The sequence below is a fragment of the Schistocerca americana genome, chromosome 6, assembly GCF_021461395.2.
Source record: "Schistocerca americana isolate TAMUIC-IGC-003095 chromosome 6, iqSchAmer2.1, whole genome shotgun sequence".
NCBI classification, from domain to species: domain Eukaryota; kingdom Metazoa; phylum Arthropoda; class Insecta; order Orthoptera; family Acrididae; genus Schistocerca; species Schistocerca americana.
In genome coordinates, this window is record NC_060124.1 from 32,495,053 (window position 1) to 32,510,818 (window position 15,766).

A 15,766-nucleotide genomic window follows, 5' to 3' on the forward strand; every position below is an offset into this window, starting at 1 on the left:
GTGCGATGAAGTTCTTGACACACTGTCACGAAGAAGGTGACAGCTTCTTGAGTCAGACTGTAACTGGAGACGAGACATGGGTTTCGCATATCGTACTCAAATTGAAGCAACAGAGCATGGAATGGAGACACACATACTCACCTGTAAAGGTGAAGGCCAAACAGACTCTGTCTCAGTGCAAAATCATGGCGTCGGTGTTTAAGGATAGGCATGGGGTTTTGTTGGTTGACTTCATGCAAAGAGGAACCACTATCAATGCAGAAGCGTACTGCCAAACCCTGAGACAGCTACGCAGAGCCAATTCAAAACAAAAGACATGGCATGTAGACAAATGGAATTGTCCTTCTCCATGACAATGCAAGACCTCACACTGCAGGTGAGACCCGCAATTTATTGGACAGTTTTGGCTGGGAAGTTTTAGACCATCCACCCTACAGTCCTGATCTTGCACTGAGAGATCACCACCTGTTCCTCCACCTCAAACAACACCTCAGTGGCAACCGTTACAATGACGACAACGATGTGAAAACGGCAATGAACTCTTGGTTATCGGAGCAGGTGGCAAGTTTTTATGAAGACACTATTTTAACATTGGTTGAGAGGTACAATACGTTTTTGAACAAACTTGACAACTATGTCGAAAAATAGAGTGAAGTATGTACTTTCTGAAAATAAATTTACTTTTTTGAAATAACCTTTCATTGTGTACTTACAGGGTGTTTCAAAAATGACCGGTATATTTGAAACGGCAATAAAAACTAAACGAGCAGCGATAGAAATACACCGTTTGTTGCAATATGCTTGGAACAACAGTACATTTTCAGGCGGACAAACTTTCGAAATTACAGTAGTTACAATTTTCAACAACAGATGGCGCTGCAAGTGATGTGAAAGATATAGAAGACAACGCAGTCTGTGGGTGTGCCATTCTGTACGTCGTCTTTCTGCTGTAAGCGTTTGCTGTTCACAACGTGCAAGTGTGCTGTAGACAACATGGTTTATTCCTTAGAACAGAGGATTTTTCTGGTGTTGGAATTCCACCGCCTAGAACACAGTGTTGTTGCAACAAGACGAAGTTTTCAACGGAGGTTTAATGTAACCAAAGGACCGAAAAGCGATACAATAAAGGATCTGTTTGAAAAATTTCAACGGACTGGGAACGTGACGGATGAATGTGCTGGAAAGGTAGGGCGACCGCGTACGGCAACCACAGAGGGCAACGCGCAGCTAGTGCAGCAGGTGATCCAACAGCGGCCTCGGGTTTCCGTTCGCCGTGTTGCAGCTGCGGTCCAAATGACGCCAACGTCCACGTATCGTCTCATGCGCCAGAGTTTACACCTCTATCCATACAAAATTCAAACGCGGCAACCCCTCAGCGCCGCTACCATTGCTGCACGAGAGACATTCGCTAACGATATAGTGCACAGGATTGATGAAGGCGATATGCATGTGGGCAGCATTTGGTTTACTGACGAAGCTTATTTTTACCTGGACGGCTTCGTCAATAAACAGAACTGGCGCATATGGGGAACCGAAAAGCCCCATGTTGCAGTCCCATCGTCCCTGCATCCTCAAAAAGTACTGGTCTGGGCCGCCATTTCTTCCAAAGCAATCATTGGCCCATTTTTTAGATCCGAAACGATTACTGCATCACGCTATCTGGACATTCTTCGTGAATTTGTGGCGGTACAAACTGCCTTAGACGACACTGCGAACACCTCGTGGTTTATGCAAGATGGTTCCCGGCCACATCGCACGGCCGACGTCTCTAATTTCCTGAATGAATATTTCGATGATCGTCTGATTGCTTTGGGCTATCCGAAACATACAGGAAGCGGCGTGGATTGGCCTCCCTATTTGCCAGACATGAACCCCTGTGACTTCTTTCTGTGGGGACACTTGAAAGACCAGGTGTACCGCCAGAATCCAGAAACAATTGAACAGCTGAAGCAGTACATCTCATCTGCATGTGAAGCCATTCCACCAGACACGTTGTCAAAGGTTTCGGGTAATTTCATTCAGAGACTACGCCATATTATTGCTACGCATGGTGGATATGTGGAAAATATCGTACTATAGAGTTTCCCAGACCGCAGCGCCATCTGTTGTTGAAAATTGTAACTACTGTAATTTCGAAAGTTTGTCTGCCTGAAAATGTACTGTTGTCCCAAGCATATTGCAACAAACGGTGTATTTCTATCGCTGCTCGTTTAGTTTTTATTGCCGTTTCAAATATACCGGTCATTTTCGAAACACCCTGTATGTTCAAATGGATCTTACTTCAGAAATACGCCTTGTATATCATGAAATTTACTACGAATGTTGTCATATTTACATATTACTTTTTCATTAAAGATGCAAGAAGGGTTAATGCCTATATACTTACAAATTTTTGTTTCAAAAAGCATAACTTACTTTATATAATCATAAGCAAGTAGTTTGGAAACTGGTTTATGACAAACACACATTGAGGACAGTATTCAGAATGTATCAGTGAATTTCCTTACATAACAACATTAAGAAAACTGAAAAAAATGTGATACCTTTGTATGTGTCAAAAGATGTATCTTCAATGAAGATTTCATGGCGAAGCTCTTCTGGCAAATTGGGCATTTGTGTGCTAGGAACACGAAAAGAAAGAATCACAGTTTTGCAAAGAAGATTACAAGAAAGCCTACTACAATAAACTACATAACGGTTTCACATACCTTTTATGCCTGAGTGTAGAATAGTGTGACGAGCCAGATCTTCCTTTCGGACAAAAGTTTTTGAACATTGCTCACATTCATATGGTTTTGCACCTTCATGAATATATTTCACATGCATAAGAAGACGAGATCTGCGATTGAATGCCTTGCCGCAGTGGGAACATGTGAACCCATTTTCACCTACACAATCATAATCAGGAGTGAAAGACAATATTTACATATCTCTTTGGTGTGAAAATGAACTATACTAAAAATAAGTTGTGAAATTAAAAGAAATGTTTGAATCTATTTGATGTGCATATAATTTTTTTAGTCTCCCCCACACATCATACAAACATGAAAGCCAACATCAAATACGGTTATTCAGCTTTTGGTTGCAATATGCAAGACATCATTGGTGGATAAATCATCCTAAAACACTGAGAGTTGAGTTTCAAGACATTGCTTGATTAGCAAACTGAATGTACAATGTTACTGCACATTTATTCTGGTCAGTTTATGAATTTTCTGCATGACCACTAAAGTATGGGAAAAGGCACAATGTTAATATATCATTTCTGGCATCCTTTACCTGTCTTCCAGCAAAATAATGGGAACAAAACAGATATTGAGATATTTGTCTACTACATGAAAACATTGACAAAATCAAAGTTGAACATGACATAATATTTCTATTTAAGAATTTGCACGAAAAAAATCTGCAAGGACAATCTAATGTGTAAAATGAGAACTTTTGTGTTTCCATTTCAGAGAACACACAAGATAACGAGAATCAAGTAGTAAGCACAAAAGTCAACAACAGCAGCAATCAGCACACAGATACAGTACACACTTAAATCTTTTGACAGCAGCAGTACGCAATGACAACTTAATCACTCTACCAGGAATCAATAAAAATACCTAGGATGAATAATCTTCAGTTTTCGTATGAAGTGATACCTGTCAGGTACCAGAGACAGTCAAAGGTCATTACAAAATAAAATCAACACAATGTCTCAAGTAAATGCATGTGCTTGTCACTGAAAAATTACTGTATCTGGGAAACTTATATGATATTGATGGGTCAGAGCAATACTATTATAACTAGCCTTTCTTAAACATTATTGCATGATGAATTGAAAGTTCTAGTACTTCCCAGAAATCAACCTGGAAACTTAAACTTGTGAATGCTGCTTAAAATATCTTGTTGTTCCATTGTTATTAAGTACTTTGTACCAAAAAACTTTCGAGAAGTTACCGTTCTAACATATCTTTCTAAAGAATTCAAAAGGTTGGTATGAATGTAACAGACCAATTATACTTCAATAATTTCACTTGCCTGTGCTTTTATTTACAGTTGTTTTGGCTGTTTTATCAGGGTTGTCTGCTGACTGCCCATGGACAACATTATCTACCCCATCTGAATTCTCAGTTACGAGAGCCTGCACTAACTGGCAGTCATGTGGAATAATAATAATAAGAAGAAGAAGAATTCCTCATGGCAGTGTAACTCCATTGATTTACTATAATAAGATTGCAAATGTATAGAGTTAGTCCAATAAATTAAGCTTACACACACATTTTCCTTCGTACCTGAAACCAATGGTTCACTACCATCACTTGCAGAATTATGCGATGGTTGATATTCTGATGAATCATCGACACTGGAATTTCTTCTACAGAAGAATCACCACTTTTCCCATCGTCAATAGCTAAACAATAATAATCGTAATCATAATATTTTAGACCAATCTGTGCCAATAGTGCTTAATGTGCAGCTGTATTATTACCTTCTTGATTATTTTTTGTTTCCTACACTTTTTGGCAAGCATGTGGAATTTCTATATAATAATAATTTCTCATGACAGTGGATGAGATCATTAAGGTTAAGAAGGAGGAATCTAGTGGTGACAGTCAGCAAGGGCCAAAGTTTATGACATATGGAGAAGTGGAAGCGATGTTAAGGTATATTATGAATAATATAAATATGAAAGAAGACATTAATAATTTGAGAGAAGACTTAGCAGGGTGGGAAATAGTATAAAGAAAGAAGTACATAATATTAATGAGAAATTAACATCGAATAGTAAAGGTGTAGGAGAGAGAGAGAGAGAGAGAGAGAGAGAGAGAGAGAGAGAGAGAGAGAGAGAGAGAGAGAGAGAGAGAGAGAGAGAAACTTTGTGACGACAATAGTAGGAACGTGGAGGTTTTCGAGAAACAATGTGCTGAAAATAAGAGTTAAACTTGAGAACGGGATTGATCACATTAGAAATGATTCAGAAACTGAGGTAGAAAACAAGTTTGCTGTAGTGGTAGAGGAAAAACTGGAATAAGTAAATAAAATTGTAGATTCAAAATTGACTGAAATAGAGAAAACAGAGGAAGAGGTACTAAATATAAATCATAGTGTAAGTGAAAGTGTGTCTGATTCGACTGTAAGTGTAATGATGATAGCCATGACGAATCCAGTAGTGATGAGAATGGGGTATTTGAATCTGTAATTGATAATGAGGGCAATTTGTTTAGTAAAGAGAGAATTAAGGAGGATTTGTTGTATGACGATCACATGATAAGTAAAAAGGAAATGTATCAACCTGTAATAACAGAAGGTGTACAATATATACATGTTAAGTGTTTACGGGACAGTGGTAGTGACTTGAATGGTATTTAACAGGCATTTTCTGAATCTATTAAGAACACAGGGGGCATGGTAGCGATGCACGCTTCTAGAATAAAAATTGTTGGTGCTACTGGTAAGCTATTACAGAGTGTGAAACAAGAGATACTATTAATTGTGGAATTGGCAGGATGGTTGTTGACATGCAATTTCTTGATGATTCAAAATCTCAGCATTTATGTAATGTTTGGAACTAATATCTTGTGCAATTAGCTGGTAGGGGGTTCAACATTCTGTGTTGGATTCATTATGTGGTGACAATGCTTATCCCAGCTGTCTGTCTCATTTTTCATGTTTTATGAGGCAGTCAAACTCTTCTCCTATCCTATCTGTAGTTTATAAGTGTATCACAAACATTTTATCTTCTACTTTCAAGTGATTTTGTGCAGTAGCATACTTCAGTATAGAAATATGTTAGAAAAATTTTCTTCATTGTTACCTAAATATCTATTTATGTCATATTAGTTATAAATAATGATTCACAAGAGGATGGAAGAAAAGAAAGTGATACCATGGTTAAAGATTTTCTGTCAAACAAAGAGGTAAGTTAAACTGAAAATGAAAGGTGTCAGCATGTGTGGAGGATAATTAATATCTGAAGTAATGAGCTCATTGGTGCAGCAGCAGAGACAGTGTGCAGCATAAACCATCTTAAATATGAGGTCTTAATATTAATTTTGGTATAAAAGAAGTTTTTGTGTTCAATGCAATCAGTGTATGTGAGATAACTATTTATCTGTGTCAAGGTACAGCCTTTTCTAACATAAGGAACTCCAACTTTAAACATAGTTGCTTGGAGTAATGTGTGTGGAAAGAGTAAACAAGGTTTGTACGTATATCGCCCTTCAGGCTAGACTACAGTGAAACAACAGTTTGTCTAAGTGTTGATTTTGTTTGATCTGTAATGAGAGTTAAGTTTGCCTTAGCATTAAGAATCTGTTACTGTGGGCTGTTTCTCAGTCAAAACAATTTTGCATTAGATAAGCAGAGCAGGTGTTTATTTGTTAGACAACACAACAATAAAGAAATAATAAAATAATAAATAATGTTAGGGTATTAATGGTTAGGGAGCCTGTCTCTACTGTAGGGATATTCTTTGAGAATGCTCTCCAATAGCTAACAAGGTAAGAAATGTTCATGTAATAATGGAGATGACAGACAAGATTAATGAAAAAGGTAACTGTATACAAACAAATGTTGTGTAACTTTACTGATGATCTAATTGTGAACTAGGCAACATTGGGTACTGTTTATATTGTGCAATTCATGACACTGCAGCTGGGAATGAGAGCTTAACATAAAGAGCAATCTTTTTGTGAGGTACAAATAATATAATGCTGCATCATTGGACCTATATGTTATCTGAAAACTGCTTTTTGTATTCTGAGGAATTATGAGCTTGAAGAGGTAATACTGGGATGAAGAACAATAATTTTGCTGATTAACTGCTAACTGTGGTGCTAGACTGATGTGAATATTTGGACAGGTCCACCATTTGGTATCATTTTGTGAGGATTTAATTTTCTGTTTGATTGAGAGTATTGCTCAGAGTTGAGTGGAGAATTAGGGTGAAGATTTATTTACAACTTCTGCCCCAGTAATTTTGATTTGCATAGTAATTAAGTTCTTTAATGGTGACACTATTCTTTTTTCATAGTGTAATGACACGAAAATCTATGCTACTGCACATCTTGAGTTTTTACTAGAGGTAATGTACATCTTGAGTTTTTACTGGAGGTGATGCACATCTTGAGTTTTTGATATTTTGCAAATGGGAAAGAAACCCAAATCTTTCAAGTTTAACCAGTTTCAGACAGTTATGACTTAAGAGTAATGTTATGTAGTGTAACGTGCACTTGATTTTGAATTTTTACTAGTCCACACCTTTCATACTATAGTCAATAATAATAAAATAATAAATAATGTTAGGGCATTAATGGTTAGGGAGCCTGTCTCTACTGTAGGGATATTTTTTGAGAAAGCACTCCACTAGCTAACAAGGTAAGCTAGAAATAATAATAGAAATTATAGTAATATCATGAGAACTATGTAATGTATGTATGTATATTTATGAAGTTATAACTATCATTTGTCATTGCTGTTAAACAATTTTTTCTTAGACTTATGTTAGAAGCATACGTGCACTAAGGTAGTGAGTGTATTTTGTCTCATTTTTTCATGAGGCGAACCACCTCCAAGGCAACTGACATCAGTGCATTTCCTTGTTAACTGCCACTTGGACCTGTTGAAGGCATGGACAGCTTGGCGAGAAAGTGTGTAAAGGCTCATTAAAAATGTGAAAGTGAGTGTGAAAAGTACTAAACATTGACAAGTGAAATTTTCTGTCTATTGCAACCCAGGAAGATTTATTTTGTTTAGCAAGACAGGACTTGTACAAAGTGATATGTGTTTTAAAATGTAATCTTTGCTTAACAAAATAAGGACATCACTTATGATGAAGATGCATAATTTTTGTTAAAAGTATAACTTGTGGGTATTTTGTGATATTGTACAATACACTATATGTAATTATTTTGTATGGTGATTTTCGCAAGGCCAGTTCTATTTGCAACATCTATCTGGTCAATCCAATGAGGGGGTGATGTGATGAAGCAAGCTGGGATCATTTTAATTCTCCTATTTTTTTGCCATATGCCTCCTTAAATTAGTTTTATCAATTTCAACTAATTACCATTAACATATGTGAGTATAATATGTATTTTCATAAAAGAGAAAAGTTGGCTCTGTTTTAAAGAATATAACACCAGATCTAATTTTGTGCTTAGTTTTATATATGCAATTGATTTTCTAATTTATTTTGACTATTCCTAGTTAGTATCTTTCATTAAAGGGTGAAATCAGTAATTGTTTCATAAATTAAATTCTGTTGTTGATGTATTAACAAATATAATTTCTGTACTAATTATAAACAGTTGGAAGACGAAATACTAGTAATCTTAAAAGTATCTATTTGACTCTATTCAAAATCATGTTAGCAAAACCAGCCCTTAATTAATTCCAAAGTAATTAACAGTTTTGTCAAAAGTATTGTTTGCATAATTATATATGTTAATTTCATGATTTAAACAAATAATTCGGTCTAAACCTTGTAGTAGAAGAAACTGTTAAAAGAACGATTTTTTTTATGTATTCAGTTAATTTAATGAGTTAAGGTTTAATTGAAATTTCTGTAAATTTAACTTCTAACAAAGTGTAGTTTCAGCACCTATTATTGTGATGATATATAAGAGCTTGATTTTTTGTCACGAGACAGTCAGTCCACGGTTGAGTTTCAGGCAAGAAACCTGTGTTGGTTAGAACAAAAACAATGCTTCAATTTAACTGTGGAATAAGTGTTAAGCAATTAGACCGTGTGTAAAAACAATGACAGTGTCTGCTCCATATGTACCTAATCATTATTCAAGAACTGTGAACTTTGTGGTTAGGTTTTACTGCTCAAAGGTGTTCAGCAGGAAACTATTGTAGCAGTATCTGGAGGTTTGTCTGCAAACTATTAATGAGGCTTATTGAAAGTTACACAATAGCGCACTGGCCATATCACTGTGTTTTATTGGGGGGTTGTGAATAGCAAAAGTAAAACACTGTGGAATGTAACTGTGCATCTGTCGGCTACATTATTTACCGTAGTCAGAGTCCAAATTACAAACCCCATTTTTCAGCAAATGTAGCAACGTAGTACGTCAACACCAAGGACAACAAACAAAGGAATAAAGCAGGTGGAACTGCTACAAACCCCTCCCCCCATTCATAATCTTTTGTTCCTTTCCAGTCTGATTTTATGAGTTTTGAATAAGTCTCTCTCTGAGACATGTGTCCATCATTCATCTGCAGGTGAGTTTGTTCCCTTGTCTCTTTTTTGTTTTTTGTTGACATTGAGAAATTTTATTAATGTAACAGAAACTGACTGAAGAAATAGAATGGTAGAAATCTGTATAGATAATTAAAATGTTAAACATCAGTTTCTTAGGGTAGCTATATTGTTTTCTGTGTTGTTAGGTTGTTTGAAGACAAACAAAATAAGATTTATTTCCAAATTTAATCAAATAGAACTCTGTAAAATCTGCTGGAATTTTTTAGAAAAGGCTCCAAGAAATCATTCATCATCATATACACATACATTTATATATGAAGCTTGGAAGGAACTGGAGCAAATGGAAGGTTACAAATAGGTGGCGTAATTAGTATGTGCAGGCATTCAAAAGTGTTGCTTGAACATAGTCCTTTTTCAGAATTCTTGGTCCTGGTGTTGTTTGCAGTTTTGTGTGAAATTAATATTACAAATAATAAAAGACTTAACTTTATTAATTAGAAAAGGATAGATTGCTCATCATTGTCAAGAGTAGCAATCTATCCTTTTCCTAATATTGTTGATATTCCAACCTGGAGATCCAATGCTTTAACTTTAGTATTTGCATGCTTTACTTACACAAATAAAAAAAGTAATAATTAAGCTTATCCAATACAGACATTTACAAACCTCTAACTGTTTATTCAATATAAATACAGAAATCTTGTTTATTCCATAAATCAGTTTTTGAACCTTTTCAGGGTCGTCTTCAGATGGTGCCCTGGAGTTTACATGACAGTTTCTTTGTGTAATGCTAGTTGCTGGTTCTATGACAAGAAGATGGAACATGCTTTAATGTATCACCATGAGTATTATCTTTGTGGTGATCTGGATCCAAAAACTTACTGCAACAATATGAGTGGCTTTGTTTTTAGTATCCACCTATCAGCTACCATTGTGGTTGATGGTTGGTAACACACTCACTCACTTTTCACAGGATGTGTATATAAATACTGATAGTTACAAAACTTAGCTAGTATCCAGCATGTGACAATAAAGGCATGAAACTTGACCTTCTTGAAGAAATTGAAATCTTTACAGCATGTGACTACCTATTCACTGACCAGACTGAACTGAGAAACAACCCCTTCTATCTGACAGTAAACACTGCATCTTTTGAACATAATTCTGCTTGTCCAAAACAAAGGTACCGTTGCCCTTGTTTGTAAGTGAAATAACTGTCTATTCAGCCTATCACAGGTTTGGTGTTGACCCCACAAAAAGTGTGGATAGAAAGACTAATAACCTCCCAAAGAAAAGTTCCTTGTCACACAAGACTATCAAGAGTCTTAATTCTTACTGTGCTGTTCCCCCTAGGTTATATGGCATTCCTTAGGTCCACAAGGAAGGTGTTCCTCTTCGTCCAATTGTAACATTGGTGCTCTGACATACCATGTAGCAAAATGCCATGCTATTCTGTTGAGCCCTTTGGTGGGTAAGTCTGAGCATCACATTAAGAACACGGCCGATATCTTACATTGATTAGAGGGAATGTGTTTAAATGACTATTATTGCAGTAAGTTTTGATGTGGTCTCTCTCTTCACTCATGTTCCTCTCTCTGATTCATTACAGTTGATTAAGATTAGGTCTGATGTTGAATTAACAAACCTATTTCAACAGGTATTGACTTCCACTTATTTTTTCTTCAATCACCAGTACTACAAGCAGGCAGATGTAGTTGTGATGTGAAGCGTCTTGTCATCTATTACTGCCAATTTGTTTATGGACAACTCTGGGGAACACACCTTGGTGTAAGCAGCTTTGAAACATACATTTCTGATACACAGATGATAGTTTTATTGTTTGCACTCTTAGCAGTGGCTTTTCAGAACATGTGAAATCAATCCACCCAAATGTTTGTGTCACAATGGAGGTGGAAAAGGATGGCTGCCTTCCCTTCCTTGATAGGTTGGTCAGGAGGAAGGTTGATGATATGCTGGGACATACCATTTATAGGAAGCCTACTGGCACTGACTTGTATCTGCAGGCTGACAGTTGCCACCATCTGGCTCAGTGTCAAAGGATACTTCGTACCCTGGTTCACAGGGCCATGTCATCTCAGACCCTGAGAATTTATCAGCTGAGGTGGCACATCTAGTCACCTTTTGTCAGAATGGTTACAGTGGAAGACAGAACAGACATGCATTGTACTGTCTAACAACTGTGCTCCGGGTAAGTGTTAATCAAACTGAGGTGGCACCAAAGATTACAGCCTTTTCGCCTCTAAGTTCTGTAAAGGATAACCTTCGTTTGCATAAGGCAGGTGTCTTCCGTATTCCTTGCAGTTGTGGCTTGTGATATATTGGTCACACTACCAAGACAGTGGAGGACCAGTGTACTGAACATTAGGGGCAAACACGTTTACTACAGCTGAGCAAATTCGCCACTGCAGAATATTGTCTTGTTACTGGTCATCCCACAGAATATAGCAACACAGAGATAGTGGCATGCACTTTCAGTTTTTGAGATAGTGTTATTAAGGATGCAGTTGAAATGAAATTATCTAGTAACCTTATAAAGTGAGATGTTGTTGTTGTTGTTGTTTTTTTTTTGTTTTAATTAATTCTGCAAGAAATCCTGCTCTCTCTCTTGTCAAAACACAGTAGGACAGAATTAATTCTACCTCAGGCATTGATTATTAATTTCGCTATCAATAACTTCTGGCATTGGTAATCTTTGGTTTGTGATGGCACCAGTGTTTGCAGTGTGTGTGTGTGTGTGTGTGTGTGTGTGTGTGTGTGTGTGTGTGTGTTACCTTTCTGGAGTTTCTGTGTAAATCGAGGTTTTAAATTCCCTTGCGTAGTGCTTACTTGCTGCAGTTTTGCTGGCATCCTACCGAAATATCAGCAGTTGTTGACAATGTCACCCAGCTGCATTCCCGTAAATTATTTGTATACACCAGGAAAAATTCAGGCCTCACATATACAATATGATGCAAAGAGTATCTAGGAATAAATATGTGTTGGATAAAAAGAAGAAAAACTGCCTCTACATGCATCAAAAACATACATCAGAAATCACAGGCCTCAGGTAAATGTAAATGTCATGTGCCTAGGGTCTCCCGTCGGGTACACCATTCACCTGTCGCAAGTCTTTTGATTTGACACCACTTCGGCGACTTGCGATGGGGATGAAATGATGATGATTAGGACAACACATCACCCAGTCCCTGAGCGGAGAAAATCTGCAACCCAGTCAGAAATTGAACCCTGGACCTTAGGATTGACATTCTGTCGCACTGACCACTCAGTTATCTGAATTTAAGAGTTTGTTTTGCCTAGTAGACTATTATATGACTGTGGACAGGGGCCAAAAAGTCTGAGAGCAGAGTTTTGTATAGGACTGGACAGGGATGGCATAAATAATCACCTGCAAGTTACTACACTGCAAATATAAGTTGTGGCACAACAGCAATGTAGTGTGCAGCAACATTCATTGTGCAGTTTAAGGGTAGTCTTTGCTCAGTGCCTTGTCTTGCAATACATCAACCCTGAAAGCATCTGGTCCTGGCCACAGACATGTCCGAGTACAGGGTGGGGGCAATTCTGGCCCACTGTCATTCAGATAGTGCCAAATAGCCTTTCCATTGAAAACACACAGCTCTGTTCAGCAACAGTATTACCAAGTGGAAAAAATAGGCCATGCCTTAAAAAAATGAGTGTTCTTTTATGTTGCAAAATTTCATTTAATTACCAACCATAAGCTCTTTGTTTCCCTCTTTATCCTGTCACCTACCTTACTGGACAAAGCCGGTCATCGTCTTCAGTGTTAAGCTCTGATCTTGTTCCAGCACAATTATGAGATACTTTTTCACCCAAAGTTGCACCATGTGAATGTGGATGCTCTGTTCCAGCTTCCCACAGGCTCTGACCTCTCATTTGACTAGGAGGAACTGCTTTGTTTGCAACTGGATATGGAGGTGAAGCATCAGCAGCTCCCCCGTTGACTCTGCTGTAGCAGTGGATCCAGCACTCTGGCAAGTAAATGGAAATGGAAATGTCGTGTGGCTAGGGCCTCCCGTCGGGTAGACCGTTCGCCTGGTGCAGGTCTTTCAAGTCATACGCATGATATAAGAACGGTAGCCCGACAGCCCACCAGGCCAGGTATTGGACTTGCTTCGGTATTTTTATGTGATGCAGCATTTCTTCTCTTTCTTGGATGGCACAATTCCCCTGTCTACAGAAGAGTTCACTCTCTGCGTAGTGATGCCAATGGCTCATCGATGGCAGGTGCTTCACTTATTACATCAGGGTCACTGAGGAATCTCTCACACAAAAGTATTTGTGTATTGTCAGGTGTTTAGGCTGGGCATTGATAAGAGGTGGACTGCTCCAAGTGTTCAGGTCAACACGTGGCACCGCACATTTTTTTAATGCTATGGCCAGCCCCTACACAGCTTTGGGAAAGAGTCCACATTGACATCACTGGTCCTTTCTAAACACTTTCTGTTTATTGGCAACCAACGTTTTTTCTCATCTTCCTTATGCTGCTCATTGTCCATCTCCAGTGGCAGATACGATTGTCAAGGCCATGTCAAAGATATTCTCCTTAGAAAGCTTAGCTTGTGTCCTGGCTCTGGACAATGGTCCTCAGTTTGTGGTGCAATCTTTTAAGGACTTCTGTACACGCAATGGATTTTGCCACATTTAGGCACCTCCCTTCCATCCGCAGTCGAACTGTGAGGCAGAACGCCTTACCTGACTGTTTAAGATGAAGATGCACAAGTCTGTACAAGATTTTCTGGCTGAGGAGGTAATTTCATTTTTTAATCTCTTACATAACAGTACCATTTGGGGCCAAGAGTCATGCTGAGTTGCTACATGGCCATTGGCCACAAACACTTACCGGGCAGGTGTTTCCCAGCAGTGCTGGTTTGGGCCCTGGCATTTGGACCTTGCCCTCAATGGACTGCAGTCGTCACCAACAGTCAGTGTGGCTACCGCTCCAGGAATCAACTTGAGGCAAGTCGTCAGAACAGTTGAATCCCAGGAAAGCTGCAGTATCAGGCCGAGGGCCTGATGCCACACTCTCTGTCAGCCCTGGCCGTTCCAGGGGGTTGCGCAGGCCGCATCATGCCTGCCTGTGCTTGTGGGCTGGACTTTGTCAGCACTGATGGCAGATTTGCTTCCTGCAGAGGGAGCTGATGCCTCCCACCAGACTGAGCAGATGTCACAGTCAGGGGGATGGAAACCCTGTCTCTGTCGCCAGAGCCCCTCCTCTTTCAACTGCCATAGTCACTGCCCATGCCTGTGCCCCTCGTAGTGGACTCCAATGCTGAGATGGCTCCCTCTCCTGTTGCCGGTCCGGTCCACTGGTTGCCCCGGAGTCCACAGGCAGCAGGGGTGCCCTTGTTCCACTCATTTTTGCCAGGAGGTGCTAGTCTAGGTAGATCGAGAATTTCTCACGCCTGTGGCTGTCCCACCCTACACTGCCTTGGATGCCATGGACGTCTCTTCAGTCACAGCTGTGTGAATGGCAATGCCTGCTTCTTTCCTCTGCAAGGAATGAGGTGTGTAGTAAGCTGACGGTTACAACATGTACTACCCGCAACAGATGTAAGTTGGGCCACTTGAGCGTGTGTCAACATTCATAAGGCACAACCACAACTACCCGAGGCAGTCCAGTCACCGACCACCATCGCCTGGTCCATCGTGAGTGCTCAGCACAACATGAGATACCTGACAGTGATAGCGTCTTTATGAGGACATCCACAGGGCTCTGGGCCCTCAGTTCGAAGACTATTTACGTCAGTTTTATAAAAAGGATTTTTCAGTTTTCTGTTGGCTGAGCACTTCTTCACTCCTTTGTGTCTCAATTTTCTTTCTCTATCTGAAATGACACTTCTCAATGTTTGTTTGTTGGTCTAGATTTTTTCTTTTAGTTACTTGATTTTGTATGCCTTGTTTTTTAAATCTTCTACTGTAATCTTTTGTACCCTCTAATCTTTCTTTATTTCAATATCCTATGTGATATTCCTTATCTATATTTTGCAGCTGTGAACATGACTGCATTCAATACACAGGAGTTTTGAATAAAAACTTCTTCAGTTACAATATTTTTTGTGTTTTATTAAATTAAATGATGCATTTAAGATCTTGTGGTCTATATTCAGGTGCAAATTGCACATTTGTTCTTGACTGAAGTAAAATGCATTTTCCTGTTATGAGACAGTTAGATGTTAGGTTTGTATTTTGTGAATCGAGTGTGGAAATATGTGAGAAACAGCGGAAAAAACAGTGAAAAACTTATCAAAGAAACAAAGAAGAACATTTTTGACCTGAGGTCAGCACATGTTGATTTATTCATACTGTCATTGCATATTGTCTTACTTGAGGTGCACATTTTTTTATGATTTTTTAAAAATAATTCAGAGATGTAGTTTAACCTGATTAGATCATATATAAAGTTTATCATACAGTGTCAGAGATGTAAGCTTTAAGAAGCTGATATATGCAAGGAACAAATTCACAATAAGTCTTTAAAATTACAAAAATAACTGAGGCTAGCAAAATATGTTTGTTCATTTAACAAAG

General features: G+C 38.4%; 1 protein-coding gene across 2 annotated transcripts in view; it reads right to left on the bottom strand.

The window, feature by feature from the left end:
• LOC124619304 (gastrula zinc finger protein XlCGF57.1-like) overlaps window positions 1–15,766 on the bottom strand; it is a 226,718-nt gene that overhangs the window by 33,583 nt on the left and 177,369 nt on the right. For both annotated transcript variants that reach the window (XM_047145599.1, XM_047145598.1), the window contains exons 11-12: window positions 2,709–2,888; window positions 2,544–2,620 (exon numbers count right to left, since the gene is read on the bottom strand). In XM_047145599.1, the coding sequence (XP_047001555.1) occupies window positions 2,544–2,620; window positions 2,709–2,888 (257 nt within the window). The remainder of the gene's footprint in view (window positions 1–2,543; window positions 2,621–2,708; window positions 2,889–15,766) is intronic.